Below are 23,396 nucleotides of genomic sequence, written 5' to 3'. Positions count from 1 at the left end.
AAATAATCAAGTCCATATTAAATGCCCACTGCACTACTTGTAGCTACTTGCACCCTCTATATAACAAACGATGCCTAATCGGTGACCATTGGTCCCCCATGATCCTCTTTTTCTTATGTTAACTGAGAGCTGAGTTGATGAGATAACCACCTGTCCAGTGACCTTGTAGGGCGGTCTAAACCCTCCTGTAAACTATGGCAGATAAGCTTTAAAATTAAATCCCTGTATTAAATTGTAAGTTTTGGATACCAAATTTTAGAACGAAAGCCCTTGCAATAGAGGCTGACTTTCATTTAATTTCGTTTATTTTCAAGATAAAAACAATATCATATAAATAATCTTCAAAATAGAAACATATACTATGATAAGATTTCTGGATTGGGAGAATCCAGAAAAGCATACAAATGGCATGTTAAAAATGGGGATATGGGGGTCCAGACAACTCGCCACAATACCCTGGACAACTCGCCACGGTCGAGTTGTTCAGGGTGGGGTGCCTTTTCGGACAGCTCGCCACACTTTTTTTCCCCTCGTGATTTCTAGATCTAAAATCCCTCATTTTAGATGAAATTGTCATTTTATGTATTCATTATTCTTTTATAAACACAGTCATGACAGGAAACATGGAAATTGTGAGTATTTTGAGATGATTATCCTTGCGCTTGCAATTAACAAGACCCGCAACAAGAATCTATTTTGGACAAACCCATTTATTTTGCGGGTCAACTCCCCCCCCCCCCCCCCCCCCCCCCCCCCCCCATTAGTACGCCAGTGCCTCCATGCAGTATCCTTCCATGAAAATATATAAATTCCTACCATTAAAAATTTTCTGAGACAGAAAAATGCAGCTGTTGTAGATCTCTAAATACCAAGAAGTTATCCCAATATCTGGCGATCGTACGCCTTCGGTTTGTTAAAAATATATTCTTGTTGCAAGGGAAACCAGCTTTATTTTTTATTCTTTGTCATGACTGTGTTTAGCTGGTGTTTATAAAAGCACGAAAATCATGAAAAATGACAATTTCATCTAAGATAAGGGATAGAAATCATGAGGGGAAAAAAGTGTGGCGAGCTGTCCGAAAAGGCACCCCACCCTGGACAACTCGACCGTGGCGAGTTGTCCAGGGTATTGTGGCGAGACGTCCACGGTATTGTAGTGAGTTGTCTTTGTGGCAAGTCGTCTGGAATTGGTTAAAAATGATGCTCATAAAATATACAAAATAACAATAACTTTGGTACATAATTTAAATAGAATCATGATTACAAAAAAAAGGAAGATAAAGAAAATAGAAAAAAGAAGGTAAAGAAAATAGAAAAAAGGAAGATAAAGAAAATAGAAAAAAGGAAGATAAAGAAAATAGAAAAAAGGAAGATAAAGAAAATAGAAAAAAGGAAGATAAAGAAAATAGAAAAAAAGGAAGATAAATAAAAATAGAAAAAAGGAAGATAAATAAAAATAGAAAAAAGGAAGAAAAAGAAAATAGAACGGATTGCGCGATGACTTTCTTGATGCGTTGTACATTGACTTTGTTAAGAGCGATAAATCCTCGGGAAGATGGACAACCCATAAAACTAGATAGCAAACTAGGGTTAGTTTCTTACGCGGAATCCGTTTTTTCGCATTGCCAGAAGGCGATTCGGGAACCCGAAAACGTGCAGTGCGCTGATGAAAAAAAACGTCCGCAAAAATGCAGACGATCCTCATCTTATTTTTGAGGACACATTTTGTCCGCGTTTACAAATACGAGGATATCCTCGTTTATGACGACGATCCTCATTCTCTGACCAGCACACTTACTGATAATAAACACAACATTAAAACTATGAAATCAAAAACAATATTTGACTAGATAAGTAGACCTCTATCCATAAAAAATACATGAATTATGATCCCAACGCGGCGGTCACCAACAATCACACAACCTCGCCAGCAGTGCAGCAGTATAGTAGACTGGTTTTGCATGTTGTTGGACAGCTATATTATTTATGCAGCGCTAGCGGGCAACAACGTGCTCTTCGATCCAGTCAGTCGCTTTGCGCTACGAGAAGCAAGTGCGAGCCTCAGCTCAGCTCAGCCTCAGCTCACTCAGCTCAGATCAGATCAGCCTAAACTACACGCGGAATCACATATCCCAAATGAGATCATAAAATAATAACCACTTTCACCATACAGCATAGTCAGATAAGAAAAACTGGTAAACTTACGTTTTCGTTTAGCTTAGGTGACAAGGAAGCAAATGCATTTTTAATCTCACGTTCAAGATCACGCACACAAACTTTCAGCGGCATAGTCTTTGTTCCAGATAAATTTTCGATTAACTTCAAATGAAAAGTGAGGGCGTTTCACCAGAAAAAAAAAAGCGGAGGCCATTAATTTTCATATCACTCAATGTTTGAATTTGAAACACACCCTGTATTTGGATCCACCCCTCCCCCCCCCCCAAAAAAAAAGGTCCTGGCATTCAAATTTACGAATTGTATATAAAAAAATTGCTTTCAAGATGGGATTTCACATGTTATGCATTTCCCCTTAATAAGGAAAGAGTGGAAGAGTGCCCACAACTGTTTTTTTTAATATTTGAGGTCCACCTAGCCAACCCCCCCGGCCCCCACTCCGTGATCGGAGGGATACCATGCGTGTTACCAAAATGTCCGGTAAAGGGGTACTTTTCACGCACCAAAGTCCGGCTCGTAGTACACAAAAGCCCATTTTACACACCAGACTTAGGAGGGAATATGCTTATGCATACCCTAAATAACACTGAGTGGGGGCCGGCCAACACCCCCCCCCCCACCCCCCCCTCCCTCCCCGAGGAAAAAGATCAATCCGTTGTTATTTATAAAGAAACATGGACTTGCTTTTGCAAGATGAGTTCTAGGCTTACATGGCATCAGGGACGGTCTAATGCAAGAACTTTTTCACTTAGCAGGGGGGGGGGGGGTTAAAAAAAACGTCATTGTAGGAGAGGTGTCCCCCAGTATTTTGATTTGATTTGATTTATTGGTTTCTGCATCTTTTTTCTTTTTTCATCATTCATTTTCATGAACATAATATGGCTTGATACAATATTTCAACAAGTGTATATAATTTAATACAGATAATAAACGATATTAAACAAATATATTGAATTTCAACAAATATATTGAATGCCTAATTAACATACATTAGATCTCAACTTAATTACAACAATACAAATAAGAATAAAAAAGAGTGACTTGCAGAGAAGAAAAGGAAAGGGAAGAGAAGGAGCGTTGGTAATAATACAATAAATTTCATACATCTGCTGATTGAATCAGTGGCGTACGCAGGATTTTTTCAAGGGGGGGGGGGTTTAAAATCGGACCCGAAAAATTTGCTCCAGAAAATTTGAAAATCGCGCTGGCCGTAAAGTCGCTCAGTGTGTGTGTGGGGGGGGGGGGGGGGGGGGTAAGAGGACATTTTTTTTTTTTTTTGGTCTTGAAAATTGAAAATTTGACTTTTTTTTTTTTAATAATTAACAAAACAAAACAACAACAAAAATCCAAAAGGGGGGGGGGGGAGTTTACACACATAAAAATACCAAAGGGGGGGTTTAACCCCCCAACCCCCCAACCACCCCCCCCCCCCCCCCCCCCTGTGTACGCGCCTGATTACACCATATCACAGACACTGGTAACATGTAGGACCTTGTATCTCAGATTCAACATTGTTAAACGATCCCTTTAAGAGTACACTTTTATGAAATACCCGTTTAGGTTGAGAATAATTAAGGGGAAAACCACGCGAAATCCTTATAGGATGTATTTTGGCTTTGACAGAAGAAATTCTCGTTTAAGGGGGAAACCTTTGGTCACGCATGTTTACAGTATTTCTACATGACTAAGACCCCTGAGAAGATTATAGGCAATAAAAAGTATATAAAAAAATCAGAAGACCTGTTTAAATACTAATTTCACGCACATGACTTAAAAGTTTGAAACTAAAATGCTCGACAGAGACTTGCCGTATATTGCAGAAAATAATACATGCAAAGTGACTTCCCTCTAGATAAATAGAGATATGGTTGGGGTCAGTGGCGTATGCAGGATTTTTTTTAGGCGCTGAATAAGCGGCGGGGGGGGGGGGGGAGGGTAAGAGCATTGGGGGTCACCCTTTTTCACCCTTTTTTTTTAATTGGGGGGAGGGGGTATCAAAAATCACACACATTAACCCCCCCCCCCCCCCCCCCCCCCCCCCGCTGCGTACGCGCCTGGTTGGGGTTCGATACTGAGGCTGAGAGAAACAATCATTGTTTGGTAAACAACGCTTACACTACAATTTAGGTCTATCAAATCCTAAAACTTTTACCCCCAAAAAACCCACAGAGAGTTCGATCAGGAGAGGATCGTGAATAGTACTCGTGCGAAAATTATATCTGACCCGGGGGGGGGGGTCTCATACGGTTTTGGGCCGCTCTAATGGGACACTTATTCACACAAAAATCCCTAAATAAAACGTGTGCCCCAAATTTTAACAAAAATAGGCCTATCCAAAACATGGATCCGTTTTTTCAAAAATTTCAAAATTGTGAAAAATGGGCCTTTATTTCAAGAAAAATCCCCCTCAAATGACCCTTAAAAAATGGGTAGGGACTTCGAGGCTTGAGCGTTAATGAGCGACACACCCCCTCCAAACCCCCGGGTACCTGACCAGTCTCTGACCTTAATAAACCCGAGTACAGTACTTCGGCGCGCGCACGTATTTGGTAACCAGTGACGCCACTACCATTCTTCTCAGAGCTCGGTCTGGGAGCCAGAACAACTCGTTCTGTAGATTATTCGTCCTAAGAAAAATCGTCCTCACAGTAGAGTCAGTGCTCCTCATCTCATCTGCATACACTTTAGAAGCTAAAAAAACACATATACTAATTATTTATATTACCGTATCTCCACCACCTCCAGTCAAAACTCTTCTTGGGAGTATTTAGGAGGGGAAAAAAATCCAAGATCCAAGATCTCATTTGATATGCAGTAACAAAAATAGGAGGCGGGCAAAAATGGGATGAAGACAGTATCCTAGTAAAGACATACACCCAAAATGGCCTATAAGGCACCTTTCTTTCAAATTCTATAGATTCGTTGAAAATTTTACTTTTAGTGAAACTATAATAGTGATTTCTAACATAAAGTTCAAGGATTTGACAAACAATAGGAAGGTAATCGCCCCCTGACAACACTGACCTGGGATCGTGAGCAGGTGGTGCGCACACTCTTATTCGATAACTTGAATTTTTATTGGACGAGTTGCTTAAAAATATGACAGGTGCAAAAATAATGTAAATAACGAAGACAGGTGCTAGCTAGCTATGGCTGTGTTACGTGCAAACCCAATCCCATCGATCACTCCATCAGCCTTATGTCGCATCAATCATTGACCTGTCGCTTAAATGGCAGGGATTGGTGAGTGAAAAATGTAGTGTTTAGGCCTAATAAACTATGTAAATTAGTGTACGCGAAAGACGTAGTTTTCGCCCAAGGCCAGGGAGAGTGGAATAGCTTCGTTTCGTGTTTGCATGACTGTGACTGTGAGTGAGTCTGTGAGTGTGAGCTGAGTGTAGTACTAGGTCTACATGTAGACCGAAAGCTTCAGTCTCTATACCGTCGGTTGTTCCACTGAGACTACGTCTGGCTCCACTAGACCTCCGGTTATAGAGACAGAACGACTGCCTATGCCAGCCTGTGTTGAACTTATTCCGCTAGATTTTAGCCGCTAGGCCCCTCCCACAAACTTGCCACGGCCGTATTGTGATGCCCCCAAAATCCCCCAAAATGTCATTTTACCTCGTCCATATCCAATTTTAAATTAGGCCTAGGCTATAATACATCGGTTCCACTTACTAATTTGATGTAAATAATCCGTTTAATGGTCCCTTTTAAGGAAATTATGGGTCAAAATCGACATCCATGTTGAAAATCTTGCAAGCCGTGTTAAACTCTCGTTGCCGTCAATCTCATCCCTTCTAGTCTACGCCGAAGGCAAAATGATTATGAAGGAAAAAACTGTGATAACGCCATTACGAACGTGTAGATGGCGCACAGTTTTTCCTTCATTATCATTTTGCCTTCGGCGTAGACTAGAAGGGATGAGATTGACGGCAGCGAGAGTTTAACGGACGGCTTGCAAGATTTTCAACATGGATGTCGATTTTGACCCATAATTTCCTTAAAAGGGACCATTAAACGGATTATTTACATCAAATTAGTAAGTGGAACCGATGTATTATAGCCTAGGCCTAATTTAAAATTGGATATGGACGAGGTAAAATGACATTTTGGGGGATTTTGGGGGCATCACAATACGGCCGTGGCAAGTTTGTGGGAGGGGCCTAGCGGCTAAAATCTAGCGGAATAAGTTCAACACAGGCTGGCATAGGCAGTCGTTCAGTCTCTATAACCGGAGGTCTAGTGGAGCCAGACGTAGTCTCAGTGGAACAACCGACGATTATAGAGACTGAAGCTTTCGGTCTAGTCTACATGTAACTGTAAGAATCATGAATGTCATGATTGTGCTTCCGCGTCCAGCAGTCACTGTTGCCTAGAAATCTACTTAATTGATTGTAAAGGAAAACTATTAACTGCTACTGTTAGAGCTATATGATGCATACATTTTGTTAAATGCAACGGCAAATCCAATCGAAAATCCAAAGGCAAATCCAAGGCAAACACATTTTTGACATAATAATCTGTATTGCACCGATTATAAGCCTTCCGATGTGTAGTTGTGTTGTGTGCGGTACAATTAGGTTCCAGATGAACTTGTATCACCTGTGTATATAGATCTACAGTACATGAGTTATAGTGGATGAGAAAGCAACTTGGATTAACACTGCGTATCGGGTTAGGCTGCTCGTTTATATGGTGTACGTGTTGCAACCATGTTTCGCGTAGACCTATATGACCAAACTTCACGCTCGGTTCATGATCTCTGTAACTTGAGTGTAAGTTTTTAAAAATACTGATACTGAGTGATACCTCCATAGAAAGAGGAACCAATTCCTAAAAGACACCTAGTGATATATTCTGTGGAATTGTTGAGAAATTATTAAAACATTGACAGAAGATCAGCAACTTTTGCAGTATTTTAATTTGTACAAAAAAAAACCAAAAAAAATATCCACCGACAAGGGACTGGAAGTCTTCATATACTATAGAGGGAAATGTATTCACCCTAATGATAGTATTCATCCAATGTTTCAGTAGCTACTTCTAGATTTATGATTAATATTGATGAAATTTCTTCAATTAAAATGTATTACAACTTGAATGAAGCTTCATATGATGTCTTCACTTCTCTCTTTTCTTTTCTTTTTTCTTCCTCTTTTGATAACAGGGATACCATGTTAGGCACCTGGTGTGAAACATCTGAATTGGAATGGAATTCTAATCATGATAGCATGCACATTTTGATGCATGCTATCATCAGAACAATTAAGAATCTGTCATCTAGCATGACTTACAGAACGTCACAATGGCCTTCTACCAGTTTCTGCACTACCCTTCAGTAGACTGTCTTCACAATGCCTTTTAGAAAAGTGCAGGTGTCCCTGAAGGCCAGAGAGGCAATGTCGCGTGGAAGCCCTTCAGGACAATCAGCTATGGGAAACAGACAACTTGTACCCTCAGCTCCCCCTGGAAGAGGCAGAAATTCTCTGTTGAATAGGCCTACAAAGAAAAATGGTCTTGCCCTGAATAAAGCAGTTGGTGATGCAGGGTTTCAGAAGAAGTCCTCATCTGGAGGAATAACAACGGTGGGAACTACAGGTATGATTCCTTTCCAGAGAGCTTCCAGGAGAGAACCGCACGTGGAACCACAAGCTACTGATGGCTATAAGAAGATGGTGCTTAAGAAGAATGATGTTTCTCAGAAGCATTCCACTGAACAGCATGATAATGAAAACAATAATCCCACCTTCGGCAACAGCAATGAAAAAGGCATTTCATCCGCATCGGATTCAAAGACCTTGCCTGTACAAAACAATCAGAAAACAAGACCAGCAGATCTCCAAGGAGGACAATCACATACAAGAAGTGTGAGGCCCAAACTAAAACGGCCATCTGTTCCCAAAGACCAGATAAATAGTGGATCTTCCCCAAGGACTTCCAATCGTTCAGGTGCCACAAAAGGTGTTTTAGGTGCTAATGATAGAAAACCAAGAGAGGTGGAAGTAGTTGGTGTATCTACCACTAGTCCAAGAAGAAGAATTGTGAGGCGAAAATCACAAACCCTTGCAGCTGAAAGAAAAGGTGACACTAATGATGTTCAGTTGTCTTCATCGATAAAGGAAAATGAAAGAACTGATGGTGTTCCTGTGAGCTCATTAGAAGTTACTGCAAATGGAGACAACCCACAAGACAATTTGGCTTCTTCACATGCTGTAGAAAACTCTTTAGATAGCAGTAGACCAATGACTAGAACAAGAACGCAGCCCTTGAATCAGAACTTACCAGAAAGTCGACTTAGAACAGAATTAGCAGTTGGGAATGACACTTCCCGATATAATTCAAATGAAAAATCAGAGGAATTTTCAAGACCGGAGGGCACTAGACCTTTTTCAAGATCAAGAGCACAGCCCTTGGATCAGAGCCTACCAGAGAATTTGCTTAGATCAGAATCAACAATGGGAAGTGGTGTTGCCAGACAAACTTCAAATGGGCAGTCTGAGAATATTTCAAGGAGCAGTAACGAAATACCATCTGAAATGCTGCCTAGACCCCTATCTTCTGCTACAGTACCACTTAGGTCAAGTTTATCAAGAAATGGGAACAGTCAAATTAGATTTGAGACTGGTAGACCTACTATTCAACCAGCAACAGCTGTAGCAACAGATTTACATGAATCCAGCCAATCTCATGTCACAGTCGGTCAAGAAAGACAGCCAAACAGTGTCAGAAGAAGCCATGAAAGATTGGGAGCTGGATCTGATGGGACTAGTATGGGTGAAAGACCTAGGCTTGTCAGGCAAAGTGTATCTAGTTTGACATCAAGAGCAAGACCGAGAGAAATAATTGATGTCAATTCAGCAGTATCAGATTTGACCACCAGAGTCCCTCGGTCTCCAAGAACGCAACCTGGAACAGTTGGAACAAACTCAAGAACTGATGTCACTTCATCCAGAGCAGAGCTTGATAATGTATCAACCGTCGAGGACATATGGGTTCCTCAAACTAGTCCAGCTGGTAGAAACCCTGTGTCTTCCATACGTGGACAGACTCCAAACTCCTCAACGCATTTGCCATTATCGTCAGAACCATCAATTACTCCCCAAGGAGGACGAAGTGAGTCTCCCGATGTGGTATTCAGAGACAGTCCTGTGACCGGATTATTACATAGAAGACAATCCAGGTTGTCATCATCTGACAATGAAAGGTACCCCTCGGTGAGAAACACGACTAGAAATGCCCCAACTATTCCAAGCAGAAGTGGACTGTACCGAGCTCTGTCGGTAAATGATGATACTGCTAATGATACTAATACTACTGAAATCAACAGAACTAACACACCATCACAAAATCAAAGAGATACAAGGACACATAGCAGAATTGAAAACATTGACCATGATGATGTGGTCAGCTGGAGACAGATTGAAAGAGAACACTCCTACCCATCGAGAGAACCCAGACAAAGACTGATCTATCAGGATCGTAACAGAGGTCGCGAGACAATCCTTAACCGTAATACTTCAGGACATAGGGTTGTCCCACCCAGCATGGATTCAGTTCCAGATGTAGCTGATGAGCAAGAATTTCCTCCACTTGGTGGCTCGTCTTCTGTTTCCAGGGGATTACTTGATGGCACAACCCAGGTCCAGGCATCTTCAGGTACTGGCCCGGATTACGGGTTTACATCACGGAACAGGAGAAGTGAGACACCTCCACCAACACCTACTCCCGGTAGGAATCCTTCTGAAGAGAGGTTAGTTTTGTTCTTGTTATTGATAACTGTAATCATTCCAGTTTCACATGTCCAAGTGGCACACAGTCGTGTTTGCCTAAAATGAACTGAAATACATCATTTTAAAATAACTTCTGATTACAAGTGGTTTCACAAGTATTATAATGATGACAATAACAATAATAATCATATTTACAAAGGGTAGTCTCACGAATCATCAGTTTCAATACTGTTTTTTCCTGAGGGCCCAGCAATAATATAATTAAAGGTAGGAGAACAATTAAAATTGGCTGGGTTTTTTTAAAAGTAAAATTTGTTTATTTTTTAAAAGGATGACAAGCTTTGACAAGGTACTATTCTCTCATTTTTCATGTCTCAGATTGGCAGAAGATGATCCCATGCACATGGTAGACCACCTTGTTTTATTGGCATCTCCAATCTTCGGTCCTCTCATGCTTCAAGCATCTCCTGCAGTACTCTTCAACATGCTGTCCCGTGCCAGAAGAGACTTTGGAGGAGAATTCGTAGAACTGCTGATTGAGGTACATGTAGATCAAGTATCTTTTATATAAACCAAATCCTAAATACAAAATTATACCCAAACCTGATGGTGTGCCCCCTCCCCCCCCCCCCAAAAAAAAAAATAAATAAAAAATAATAATAATAATAATAATAATAAATAAACCAAAAAAAAATGATTAAAAAAATAAAATGAAAATAAAAAAATTAATTTAAAAGAAAAATAATTTTTCAAAATCTCAATTCCCTCTCTTTATTTTTTACATGGATTTACATGGTAAAAGATTGTGATATGATATACAATCTAGCGATGATCTCTATATATTACTTTATGCCAGGAATTAATCTACATTGTGAACGTAATTACCAAGAAATTCCAGGGAAATGCGGTCACTGAAGAAGCATTCTGTTTCCTTTGTTCTGTATAGAATGTTGTGCTGAACCTTCTTGCACAGCATACATTTGACGCTACCAACCCGACTCAAAACAACAATGGTGCACCTCCCCCTGCCGACCAGGAGACCATTGAATCCTTGGAAAAGGTCACTGTTACCAAGCAGATGGTTTGTAAGTAGACAAAGATTATCCTGTTTTATTTTCAATCGGGGCTTGACACTCATGGTTGCCAGAAATGTCATATTTTTAACATACACCTGTACAGCTCCCTTCCAAAAGGTAAGTGTGGAGCCATGGTGTCCATGAAAGAATTTATTGAATTAGTCTTCAACGAAATAAAAGCAATAACTTTAAACATGTCTTTCGGATGGTGATGGTAAAGGTCGGTCTCTAGACGTAAATAATCATATCTGATTGATACACTGTCTGTAAAAAAAAAACAATTACACACACACACACACACATATATACATGTTGTGATATGTACAGTATTAAAAAATACCAAAATGTATACAGCAGTTGTACATGCCTCCATTTGTCTAGCAGAGAAATTGCTTTCTTATTTTAGGTGAAAGCAGTGAAAGAGTGCCAACACAGTTCAAACAATAAACCTGTCAACTTGTTTTCACCCGAGTTGGATGTTATTGCAATGTAGAAGGAAAAACAAAGTATCCAGTGGATTATGGACGTTTTAGAGGACATCACATTTGTGATGAAAATGCAACGTATGAAACCAGAACAAAGTACTTGTACCGTAAATAAAACAATGACCTTGTTAATACATGTATGTATGTATGTCAAGAGGAATTGATTGACAATGATTTTCAAGATTTACAAACTTGTCAGTAAGGTATGATACATACAGGCAAAAGCATTTACCGGTACTGTAAAGTGACACCGTTCCTGTCGATTCACAGCTGAAGTCTGAAGATGTATTCTGCTCAATCTCTGTTCTGTCTTTTATTGCCAATACATGATGAAGAAGATATACCGTAATCAACATTATTGTTGTTACTTTCATTCATTTTGCTGACTTTGAATGCTTGATGAGGGTGATAAAATTGATACCACTGCAAGACATTGATCTACATTTGCCACACTCAACCCAGGTGATGTAAATGGGTACCTGGCAGAAATTAATTCCTTGAAATTCTTGAGCGTCATAATAGCAGCACAGCTAAAGCCGGGTAATAATTTTCAAATTTGTTAAGGCGCCTTGAGCATCCGTTGGGGTGGATATGTGCGCATTATAAATGTTGTTATTATTATTATTATCATTGTTATATCTTCCAGCTGAAGATGCGTTCTGTTCCATCTGCCATTGTGAATACATGTTGGAGGAGATTCTGGATCAGCTCCCTTGCAAACATAACTTCCACAACAAGTGCATCACTGTGTGGCTTCAAAAGGTAAGTAATTCTTTGCTTTAAAGGTAATACAAAGTTTTGGGTAATTTGGAAAATTAGGTGGATAGTGATTCTTTACAATTTTGATATATTTGGATGCCCCTGTGGATGTATTACAAGCACTAGAAAATTTAGCCCCTAAAACACTTCTGCTTTTGAGAAAATTTGAATATTAAAATTTACCGGTGCTCCCTGTAAATTTTGATAAATTTCAAATAGAGCCTACGGCCGTACAATGGTAGCTGCGACCATGAAAATCTCAGAATATGTAGTTGTGATATATAATTTCCAAACGGGAATAGCTAATTGGTCGATTTTAGTCAAGAAACATTATTTTATAGCTTCATTGATATCTTGACCTTGAGAGGGAGCTATACAACATAAAGAGTTTATTATTTACAATTTCATAACTTTAGACTCGATTTCAACCGCGACAACGATCACTGAATATTGTAGGATCGCATATATGCTTCCAATATGTTCATTGAACCAAATTCATGATCCAATACCAAAACTTTCTATAACCTTTAATCCACCTCCCCACCCTCTCTCTCTCTCATGTAATTTTGGGAAAAGACCATAAAGAAAAATAAAACAAATAAAAAAAACAAAATTAAATCAAAATGGGGATGGGGCGCTAGTGTCAATGACTGTTTCTTCCCCAGTTTTCAAGTCTTTATTCATATGCTATAATGCTGTGTTTCTTTCTATTGTATTGTAGTCTGGAACTTGCCCAGTGTGCCGTCACAAGCTTTATACAGACAGCGTCGACTAGCTACCATCATATTCACCATCATCAAACCCAACAAGGCTCTCTAAAAACACCACTGCCATGCTTCTCCAGTAAAACTATATGATGGTATTAAAATCACATATTTGCATTATAAAGGACAATTTGTTTGCGAAGCTCGGTTTAAACTTTTGTCCCGAATCGGTCAAAACGGTGGAGGTCTAAGTTTTCCTTTTTTTAAACATGTTTTTAGGCCCCAGGTAAGGTTTGACTGAACTTGTAGAATATGGAACTTAGAGTTTATGATTGACCCAGTTGTACATATACCGGTACGAGGACATCGGACATCGCTGAGAGTAATTTTGAAATCTAGATAATATTTTTCTATAGTTGCATTAGATTGATTTGAACATCCTGTAATCTACATTTACATTTCATAATCCATTGTGAATCGGGCCTTGCAGATTTATGATTGAAAATTGAAATCAGGATTTTAAATCAGGGTTAAGATTTATTTACAAGAAACATTGTGGAATCAATCAGATAAGGATGATCATCTAGCATATAAGTATTGGTGTGTACTGCAAGGTTCTGTAATCATCAAAATGATAAGAAATTCAGCCCAATCTTGGTAAAGTTACAAGCACTGTACGCAGAAAGATGTTTATGCAACTACGCGACACGTGCAGGACACGTGCGTTATATTTATTAGGTCCAAATAGATACAATAATTTACCAAATATATCAGTTAGTAGGCGGTTTCTCTGCAAAATTTGTATGATCACGTATTAGTCAAAACATATCCTTTCACATGATTGGTAATACGAGCTTACATTTCATTTTTTGAGAGGGTTGTCGTTTCCAAAACTGGTTTTACCTTTAAAGAGCCCACAGCACCAATCTGTCTCAGATTGGTGGCCTATTCGATACCTATTCCACATAAACCTCAGGAGACTAATTTAGGAGACTGATTTACAAATTATAAACTATTGTTGTCAGTAGTGAAATTGGAGTATTATGTCAAACATCAAATTTTACAAGAGAAATGAAATCATGAAATTACGGGAGGAGCACTGCGTCATGACCTTGTCTTAAATGTATAGAAAATATTTTGCAGTCAGATTATGAAGTTGTACCTCCACCCACCGAAGGTCGTGCATGAGTTACCGGTATTATGTTTTCGGGTTGTCGGTCTGTCCCTCTTTCTTGTTATTGCGATATATCTCAAGAACCATTTGAGGTATGACCTTCACACATGGTGATAGTAGGTATTACCATAGGAGGATCTGATTAGAGTTGAGGGTGTGTGGGTCATACCGTAAATAACCTGCACCTGTATATTAAACGCACCCCAAATTTTTGACCCGCCGTGGTGAAGAAAAAAAAAAGGAATATTTAGCTCCTCATGTTTTTCGTGCAAAATTACATCAGGATAATTAGAATAGGGTTAATAATCATTGAGTTACTAAAAGCACAATAACTTTCTTTCCATTATTGTCTGTTTTCACTTTACTAAATTCTTTCTTTTCGTTTTTTATTTTCCATTTTGGAATATGAGGTGTAATTTGGCATGAAAAATAAGAGGGTCTATAATGTGGGGTGTGGTTAAAACTGGGTGCGGTTTATACAATAGTATTTTGATATTTCGAGAAAGCTTCTGATCATGTCTTATCTTTAGAATTAAATTGTTTTCTGACCTTTTTGGTCATTTTCCTAGCAGAGCTCCATAACAATCATTAGAAAGGTTTCATGGTGCTTGCAGAGGTTTTATTTATTAAGAGTAAGTTTTGCCACAGTGATGAGTACTTGAAATTCACACAAGACAGAATGAAGGTCTACATTTTTCTAAAACTTGTTAACAGATTTTTTTTTTTTTTTTTTTTTTTTTTTTTGTGTCTTGTGAAACATAAAATGTTTTATTCTGAATTCGTGTATTCGGAAACAGTTGTCAATGTTTCCTTGGTGCTCTGTTGGAGGAGAATTCCAAGTCAATTTTTGAAGTGATTGTCTAGCCTTGTGTGGTCTTAACAAACACTGTTAAATTTGATTAACATTCAAGTACTTCCATGTGAGTATTAATCAGAAATAGTCAAACGTCAAAATCATGGATGTCAAAATGGTTACCAGTGTTTTTGTTTATTCATTTGTACATGTATGTGCCTAATGTATACATTTTCATATGCTCTGAATGTTTCAATTTTTTAATGTAAAGATAATCAAGTTTATAAATGGTTAAGTCTTTCATTTTCAGTAACGTCCTGCAGCTTTTTGTTTGAATGGTGCATGTATTGCCTTTTTTTTTTTAAATACAGCAATATTGTAAGAAAATATGAAAAAACAATTAAGAATATAATTGTTTAATTGATTTTTTAGGAGCCAACAAGGTTATGTTTGGTTCAAGACTTAAGCTTGAAAGAATTTTTAAAATGTTTAATGGATTACCTAGACAAAGAAATTAATGGATAGTGCTTTTTTGTGGATGTTTTGTTGGACAGCTTTGTAGAGAGTTGAAAGCTGGCCTGTGGCACTCATGCAGTTGTGTTCACATTTGGTGTTTAAAATGCTTATTATTTTTCCACACAGAGTGTGGTGAAGTTGATGCACTGTTGCACCGTTAGAATACCAAGTGCAGTGGCATCTATATGACTGTCGGCTAAGTAGACCATTTTATTAGTGTATACTTCTGTAAGATACATTTATTTCCTTTTGTACAGCTATAGGTGCAGTGAATTTTATTTACCTTACCTTTACTGCTCAATATTTGCTGCTTCCAGGAAGTAAGAAAGTTGTGCCAAGGCATCAATTCTTAGTCAAAAGGAACGAGCATACCAATATTGAGAGTTGATGTTGAAAATGGGAACATCCCACTTTGTTCCATTAAGATGTATCTTCTAAGCCCTATACATTATTAAGGTATGTGTACTCCAAATTCAAAAAATGGCTCTTCGCATTTTCTTTGGTTGAGGGGGGGGGGGGGGGGGGGGGATGAGGCCCATATATGTGAAATAGTGTACACCAACCTGGAAGATAGATGCCATTTTGCCTTTTGAAGAATATTATGTTAATTGTCATAACTTTTCATCGTGAACTTCGCCCTCTGGTTCCTCTCGGACTGTATATGATTTTCTTAAAGAATGTAAAAAATTATTCTACTAGTCTGAAACTGTAACATAAAGATATATATATATTTATGATACTGTAATATGTATTGTTAAAATCTTGGCTTGAGTTTCAATGTGCGATTAAAGTCGGGAGTGATTTACACGATGGAAAATTGCGTGTTGTGATTTCATTGGTTCTATACGAGTAGAGATATATACATGTTACATATATTACAAGTTTCTTTTGAAAGCAATAACATTTGTATAATGCTCATAGTTATATTCGTCTCAAGGAATGCCAAACGCGCCTAACGGGGCGAAAACAATTTGGAATTCACACTGCACCAAATTCATTAAACAACATTAAATACACATACAATTAAATATACAACAAGGAGATTATAGAATCCTGACATGGTGCTCTTTATTTTGCTTCAAGATTTCGTCTTAATGTCAATGCCGTTAATTCTTAGTAAACTCATTTAATGATGTATGACGGAGTTGTTTGTAGTATACGTGCAAATTGAACATTTTCTATTCTCTGTCTTTTATTCTTCTTCGACGTCTTTTACTTCTTCTGCTTCTTCTTCTTCTTTCTTCTTCTTCTTTCTTCTTCTTCTTTCTTCTTCTTCTTCTCCTGCTCCTGCTCCTCCTTCGTCTACTTCTTCTTTTACTTTTTCTTCTTCTTCCTCTTCTTCTTCTTCTTCTTCTCTCCTCCTTCTTCTTCTTCTTCTTCTTCTTCTCCTCTTCCTCCTTTTTCGTCTTCTCCTCCCTCTTCTTCGTCTTCTTCTTCTTCTTCTTCTCCTCCTTCGTCTTCTTCTTCTCCTCCTCTTTCTCCTTCTTTTTCTTTTTCTTCTTTCTCTTCTTCTTCTCCTCCTTCTTCTTCTTCTTCTTCTCCTCCTCCTTGTTCGTCTTCTCCTTTTTCTTCTTCGTCTTCTTCCTCTTCTTCTTCTCCTCCTTCTTCTTCTTCTTCTCCTCTTCCTCCTTTTTCGTCTTCTCCTCCTCCTTCTTCTACGTCTTCTTCTTCTTCTTCTTCTCCTCCTCCTCCTTCTCCTCCTCCTTCTTCTTCTTCTCCTTCTTCTCCTTCTTCTTCTTCTCCTTCGTTTTACAAGTTTATTAATTTTTGCAACAATAGTCCTCCTTGAAACAACGAGAAATGTTCGCATTTGCTGTGTTGATGAGAAACGCATGATAATGCAATCATCTCACATTCATTGATTTGAGAATTTTAGCGGAAAGGAAATTTTTAAGACAAAGAAAAGTAAGAATGTCCGATTTCTTCATAATATCTATGGCTTCATCGTACGTCAATCAAAAGGTTCGTTCTACCTTCCATGCGTTATTAAAAAAACATGACCTTAATTAATTTTATCTGGGCCAATCTTCCTTCTGTACACACAATTATGCCCACAACACGTCCGGACTTCAATTCATTATACTTTTGTTTTTGAGTAGATGAAATCAAGGCCTCGGGTAATAATCATTTGATTTCCCGAAGATGGCAGTTGTGTGAAAAACAGATAAAAAAGACAGTGGCAGATCCAGGAAGTACATGGGGCAAGTGCCCCCCTCCTACCAAATCTAAGCTGGCATAATCATAAGCACACATCAAGCATAAAAGGAAATACCCCCCCCCCCCCGTTGTGGATCATATTTGAAACCCAAATGAGCCTCCAACTTTTCTGATTATCTTTATATATAACCATATAGACTATATAAAAGCATGACCTTAATTAATTTTATCTGAGCCAATCATCCTTCTGTACACACAGTTGCAGTTATGCCCACAACAGGTCCGGACTTCAATTCATTATACTTTTGTTTTTGGGTAGATGAAATCAAGGCACGGGTACTAATCATTTTATTTCCCGAAGATGGCAGTTGTGTGAAAAAAGATAAAGAAGACAGTGGCAGATCCAGGAAGTACATGGGGCAAGTGCGCCCCCCCCCCCCTCCTACCAAATCTAAGCTGGCATAATCATAAGCACACATCAAGCATAAAGGGAAATATCCCCCTCCCCCGTTGTGGATCATATAATTATTGGATATAATGATGCACAGGTTTGAGTGCGTCGGTAGGGATTGTGTGCACAAGGTACCTTTGAATGGTTTTAGACCAAATTCAAAGGTACCGCGTGCACACAATTCCACCGACCCACGAATTGAACCTGTGGATCCTCTGTTTTATAAGATGGGGCCCCAAAAATTGTCAAAAATACAAAATTTTGTTAATTTACAGATTTACGGGATGCATGGCAAAATCAGGCGTCCGGTAATTTTTTTTTACAAGACGCATGATTCTTTTTACCGGACGCATGATTTTTTTTTTTTTTTGAACAGATTATAATTATCAAAAAACACGAAAAACAAATAATTATCACCAAAAAAAAATTATCAAAAAAAATCATTTAAAAAAAAAATTATATAAAAAAAAAAGAAAAAAAAAGAAAAAAAGAATTATTAATCGGTGGTATCGATCGCCGATATCGCGTGCATCCAGTAAAATTAATTACAAACAAAATCCAGTAAAATTAACATGGTAATTGACCAATCAGATTGCAGGGATTCTTCTACCCATCTTATAACATATAATAGTTAGATGATGTTTGAAGGTTTGCATGGTGGTATGAATAATCACGGTAGAGGTTTACGGTACACCATGTGTAAAGTCCTAGAAGGACTAAGGAAAGTGGATAGAAAATAGAAGTGAAAATAGAAAGGCGAGAAAGTGGAGGTTGGAAGGAAGAGTATCTTTCAGAAGTGAGTATAGTCCTGAAAAGGACTGTAAACCAGAAAGTTGTAGATAGGATGAGAGGTTTGAGTAGAAGACTGGATTGAGTTGGAGAGTTGAGTAGAGTTGCAGAGCAGGAGCAGGAGAGTAGACTCGACGTTTCGGACAGGTTGACTGTCCGTCTTCAGGAGTGAGTGACGGTCAACCTGTCCGAAACGTCGAGTCTACTCTCCTGCTCCTGCTCTGCAACTCTACTCAACTCTCCAACTCAATCCAGTCTTCTACTCAAACCTCTCATCCTATCTACAACTTTCTGGTTTACAGTCCTTTTCAGGACTATACTCACTTCAGGCGCGGATCCAGGATTTTCCAATAGGGGGGGGGGGGGGGGCCGGAAATTCGAAATTCGCGCAGACCGTTATATAAACTTACCAATACTGACAAGGTCATATTAGAAGCACTGTACTTTAATAGTGTATTGGTACCTACAAACGGGCACAATTATTTTGGAAAGGGGACATGCTCACGTCACATCTCTTGTCCGATATCAACATTCCCCGTTTTCAAGTTATGCTCGCGCGCAATTTTTTTTGACATTTCCATCAGTGGGGGCTGAAGCCTCTTGCCCCACTATCTATTTCCTGGTTTAATAATTTGGTGAGTGAGCGAAGCGAGTGAGCGGAAATTTGAGCTTATGTATGTTGTGAAAAGTGTTAATTTTCACCAAAATATACGAGATAAGATATAACAAATGCATATTGGTAATTTTTAAATTTTCGGGGAAAGAGAGGCTGCAACACCATCACGCATTAACTGCAGGTGTTTTGAAATCAAATCAGACTCCCCAAAAAACTGTTAACCAAAACGCACGAATCCAGTTTCAAAAATCCAAAAAATGTCAGCTTCAGAGGGGGGCACATCACCCCTCAGACTCCCTCTAAAAGTATTAACCGAATCGCACGAATCTAGGTAAAAAAAAAAAAATCAGCTTCAGAGCTAGAGAGGAACCCCCCCCCCCCCCACACACACACACACACGCACACACACACACACACACACACCCTGTGCGCGCAAGCGTGAAATTAACGCTGGCGCTAATGCGTAAGCAGGGGCGGAGGAGCTATTTCCAAAGTGGAAAGCACCAACAAAAAAGGGCACCTACAAAGCGAAATCTCAAAGCGAAAATATACATTTTTGTAGACATTGGTATATACCCTTTCATTGTGATCCCATTATCAGGGACGATTTCAATATTTGTTTTTCTTTATATATCATACAAGTTATTGCTTAAGCATCACACTTTCGGCTAAGTGTGATTGTCTGAATATTCATTTGCGAGCGTGGAAAGCGAGCGAGAAAAAAAAAGTAAGATCTGTGAGGTCGTAGAGTGAAAAATTACATCTTATAAAGAGGAAAAAAAAACAAATCATGATGGGGTTATAAGCATCACGAAAGACTGAAAAAAACATTTGTTTTAAAGTGACATATAATTGTATCATCTATAAATGCGAGCGAGCGAGCGAGCTTTAGGGGAAATTACTCTTAGTCGCTTTAAATTAGGTGCAATACTAATGATGAGCAGGTTAGGGGGCACGTGCCCCCCCCCGTGCCCCCCCCCCCCGATGATGAGAGGTTAAGGGGACACATATCGAAAGGGATAAAGACACTTATTAGAAAAGAAAAGGAGCATGTGTCAAGGTACAAAGAGTAATTATCAAAGGTTCAAACTGGGCACTTCTTACACCTGAAAGGAGGCACTCACCAGAAATGAGATAGGGCACTTATGAGTATGGGAAATGGGCATTTGTCGACGGAAAAGGGGCATCCATCAGAAATTGATTTATCAGAGGTGAAAAGGAGCATTTATGAAAAGGGGATAGGTCCCTATATAGAAAGGAAAAGGGGCACGATTCAAAATTAAAGGGCAGTTAGCAAAGGTGAAAATGGGCACCCATCATAGATGAAAAGAGTACTTATCAGGAGGGGAAGGGGTAAAATGAGCATCTCTCAGATTCGAATAGGGGCAATTATCGGAGGTGAAGAGCGCACTGAAGTGAAACGAATTAACTTCATATATATGAAAATGGTCATTTACCAGAGATGAAAAGAGACACTTTTTATTTATGAAGGGCCTCATTTTTCTAAATAGCCCTTATCAGATAGGAAAGGGGGCACATGTGTTGATGAAATGTGCGCTTATCCGAGTTAAAAAGGGGAAGGGGCACTTCTTTACAAAGTAAAAGTGGCCCTTGGGGGGGGGGGGTACTTGAAGAGTGGGGCGAACTTTGCCCCCTACCCCTGCCACCCGCCCCATCATCTGAAAATCCAAAATGATGTTGTAGGGGCCGGGCGCGGCTTTATCATGAGTGCTTTTATGTGAACCTCTTTTTTATAAATATATTATGCTGGATTCTGACCCAGATTGCACACTCTAAAATGATAGTATGATCATCCCCAATGCACCCCTTCCTCCTAATTCGTCGTTACCGTCACTGCCATTTACGTATGGCCGGTGTGACCGCGTAGAATGTAACCCGCACCGATCGTCCGACTATTAGAGATCGATCGAGAGCGGACGATCGGTGCGGATTTTATCCGCGCAGAATGTCCGTGTCGGACATTCCGTGCGCGCCTCAAATGTCTGACGGACAATCCGTGCGGAAGAGGTCTCGCACCAATAGTCCGCCTGCCGCACCGAATGTCCGTACTCTAGTCCACACATATACATAGTCAATATAGTGGAGGCTGTTAGGGCTAAATAGGGGTTGTTTGGTGCAGATTCTTCTAAAAGCACCAAATTTGGCCCAGAGGTAGATTATACCATACTTTTACGATTTCTTCCGGACGCCAAGAAGGGTACCCTCTGGGTATGCCATATTGGGCAAATCCAAAATGGCCGCCATCTGATAGTTACAGGTCAAGTGTAGTTACGAAAGAAAATGGGCTAGTATGATAAAAGTTTATATATTTAAGGGGTTTTCGGGGTCAGAGAATCTGATTATGATATTCTTTCATCGATTTGAGATCTCCTCGGGTCATACTGGTAATATTGGTCAAATCCAAAATGGCCTCCATTTGATAGTTACAGATCAATAGTAGTTCCAAAAGGAAAAGAGCTAAAATGATAAAAAAAAATTATATAGTAAGGGGGGTTTCTGGGTCAGAGAATCTGATTATGATGTTGCTTGTATCAATATTGCAGGTCTCCTTGGGGCTGTCATGCTGGCCATATTGGCCAAATAAAAATGGCCGCCATCCGAGTTAAAGGTCAAGCGTAGTTTCAAAAGGAAAAGGACCAGTATGATAAAAGTTGATGAATTCATGGGGTTTCCGGGGTCGGATAATCTGATTATGATGTTCTTTTATCAATTTTATTTCACCATCCTGTCCTAAGGCTACAATGAAGTCCATTTCCTAGTTGAAGAAGATCAGTGAAGATGCGCCAAATTCACACTTGAGTGGGTTTAAATCTTGGCCTGCGCCCATAGTTTCATCAATATGCAAACTTTCCTCTGTGAAATGCATAATACATTCGTTTTCGAGGATTGGCAAGGAAAAAAGATAAACAGTAAAAACAGACCATGAATAAAGAAATAAACAGCTTGTTCGATTTGTTTTGAAGCATTATATTCAAAGACCCGGACAGCTTTATCTTTATTATCCATATAAATAACGTCTCTAATCACTGTCAGACGGGAGATAATACCAATACGAAATGCATTAAGCAACGTCTAGACATAACGGTCGAATCTCAACTTTAGTTTTCTCATTCTTCTTTACATTTCGAAGCGTTACATGGGATCTTAATCCTTTTTTTCTACATACATCAATCCCGGCCCCCCCCCCCCCACTCAGGTTTCGAAATGACCGCAGGCGTGTTGCCAAAATGTCCGGTAAAGGGGTACTTTTCGTGCGACAAAGTCCAGCCCGAGAATTGTTAAAAAAGGGGTGTATTTGACTTTTCACCCGGAGATTTCTTTAAAAAGGGGGTGTTTTTTCTTTTTTTCTCTCATCTCTTTGGACTCCTGAGAAATTATTCCGAATTTAGGGGGTACATTGAGCATTTTTCATGATTTAGGGGGGTCTCCAAGGCAGGAAAAGCCCGCGAAAAGCCCGCGAAAAGCCCGCGAAAGGGGGGTTCGGAAATGTTGGCAGTCCTCAGATAGGGGGTGCTTTCAAAAAGAGGGAACGAGCATATGCGTACCCTAAATAACACTGAGTGGGGGGGGGGGGGGGGGGGCCGGGACATCAATGCCCCCATTTAAGCATACTCTGAATCTGGTCACGCTTCGAAAAGTTCGTGGCCTAGCATTTTGCTTCTGTTGATGATCAAATAGAGAAAGCACTATTTATAGATCAGGGAGAGTGTGAACAAAGCACGAAATAGGAGCAGTGCAATTTAAATATCCAGGGATGGATTAGAGTTTATTTCTAAAATGAAATGAAAGGGCTATTTTATTTTCATGAGTCCTTTCACTTCATTGAAGAAATAACCTCTCTTTATATCTTAGAGACACTTTCTCTTGAAAGTCAAATAAACTCGAAAGCATCCTGGGGCTCCGCCCTGGAACCCCTGGTAGGGGCTCTTCCAGGCCCCTAAAGC

The 23,396-nt window shown here is 39.4% G+C and overlaps 2 protein-coding genes across 5 annotated transcripts in view; one reads left to right on the top strand and one right to left on the bottom strand.

Annotated features, from left to right (window-relative positions):
- LOC575746 (NK-tumor recognition protein) overlaps positions 1-2,332 on the bottom strand; it is a 29,501-nt gene extending 27,169 nt beyond the window's left edge. For all 4 annotated transcript variants that reach the window (XM_030986870.1, XM_030986886.1, XM_030986892.1 and 1 more), the window contains exon 1: positions 2,206-2,332. The gene's annotated coding sequence lies outside the window, so the exon portion shown is untranslated. The remainder of the gene's footprint in view (positions 1-2,205) is intronic.
- Positions 2,333-5,384: 3,052 nt separating this feature from the next.
- Positions 5,385-13,291, top strand: LOC115924525 (E3 ubiquitin-protein ligase RNF12-like). Its single transcript, XM_030986863.1, has 6 exons — positions 5,385-5,418; positions 7,349-9,931; positions 10,290-10,452; positions 10,858-10,996; positions 12,119-12,234; positions 12,953-13,291. The coding sequence occupies exons 2-6, from the start codon at positions 7,536-7,538 to the stop codon at positions 13,004-13,006; spliced, it is 2,868 nt and encodes a 955-aa protein (XP_030842723.1). The 5' UTR covers positions 5,385-5,418; positions 7,349-7,535; the 3' UTR covers positions 13,007-13,291.
- The last annotated feature ends 10,105 nt before the right edge of the window (positions 13,292-23,396 follow it).

Source organism: Strongylocentrotus purpuratus, unplaced genomic scaffold (genome assembly GCF_000002235.5).
Source record: "Strongylocentrotus purpuratus isolate Spur 01 unplaced genomic scaffold, Spur_5.0 spur5_contig_838, whole genome shotgun sequence".
In the NCBI taxonomy this organism is placed as follows: Eukaryota; Metazoa; Echinodermata; class Echinoidea; order Camarodonta; family Strongylocentrotidae; genus Strongylocentrotus; species Strongylocentrotus purpuratus.
The sequence above is the reverse complement of the archived record's forward strand: the minus strand, read 5'-3'. Positions and strand labels throughout refer to the sequence as shown.

Coding starts and splice junctions, on each gene's coding strand:
- LOC115924525 (XM_030986863.1), top strand. CDS start 7,536: ATGCCTTTTAGAAAAGTGCAGGTGTCCCTGAAGGCCAGAGAGGCAATG. Junction 9,932..10,289: donor AGGAATCCTTCTGAAGAGAG/GTTAGTTTTGTT, acceptor TTCATGTCTCAG/ATTGGCAGAAGATGATCCCA. Junction 10,453..10,857: donor TCGTAGAACTGCTGATTGAG/GTACATGTAGAT, acceptor TGTTCTGTATAG/AATGTTGTGCTGAACCTTCT.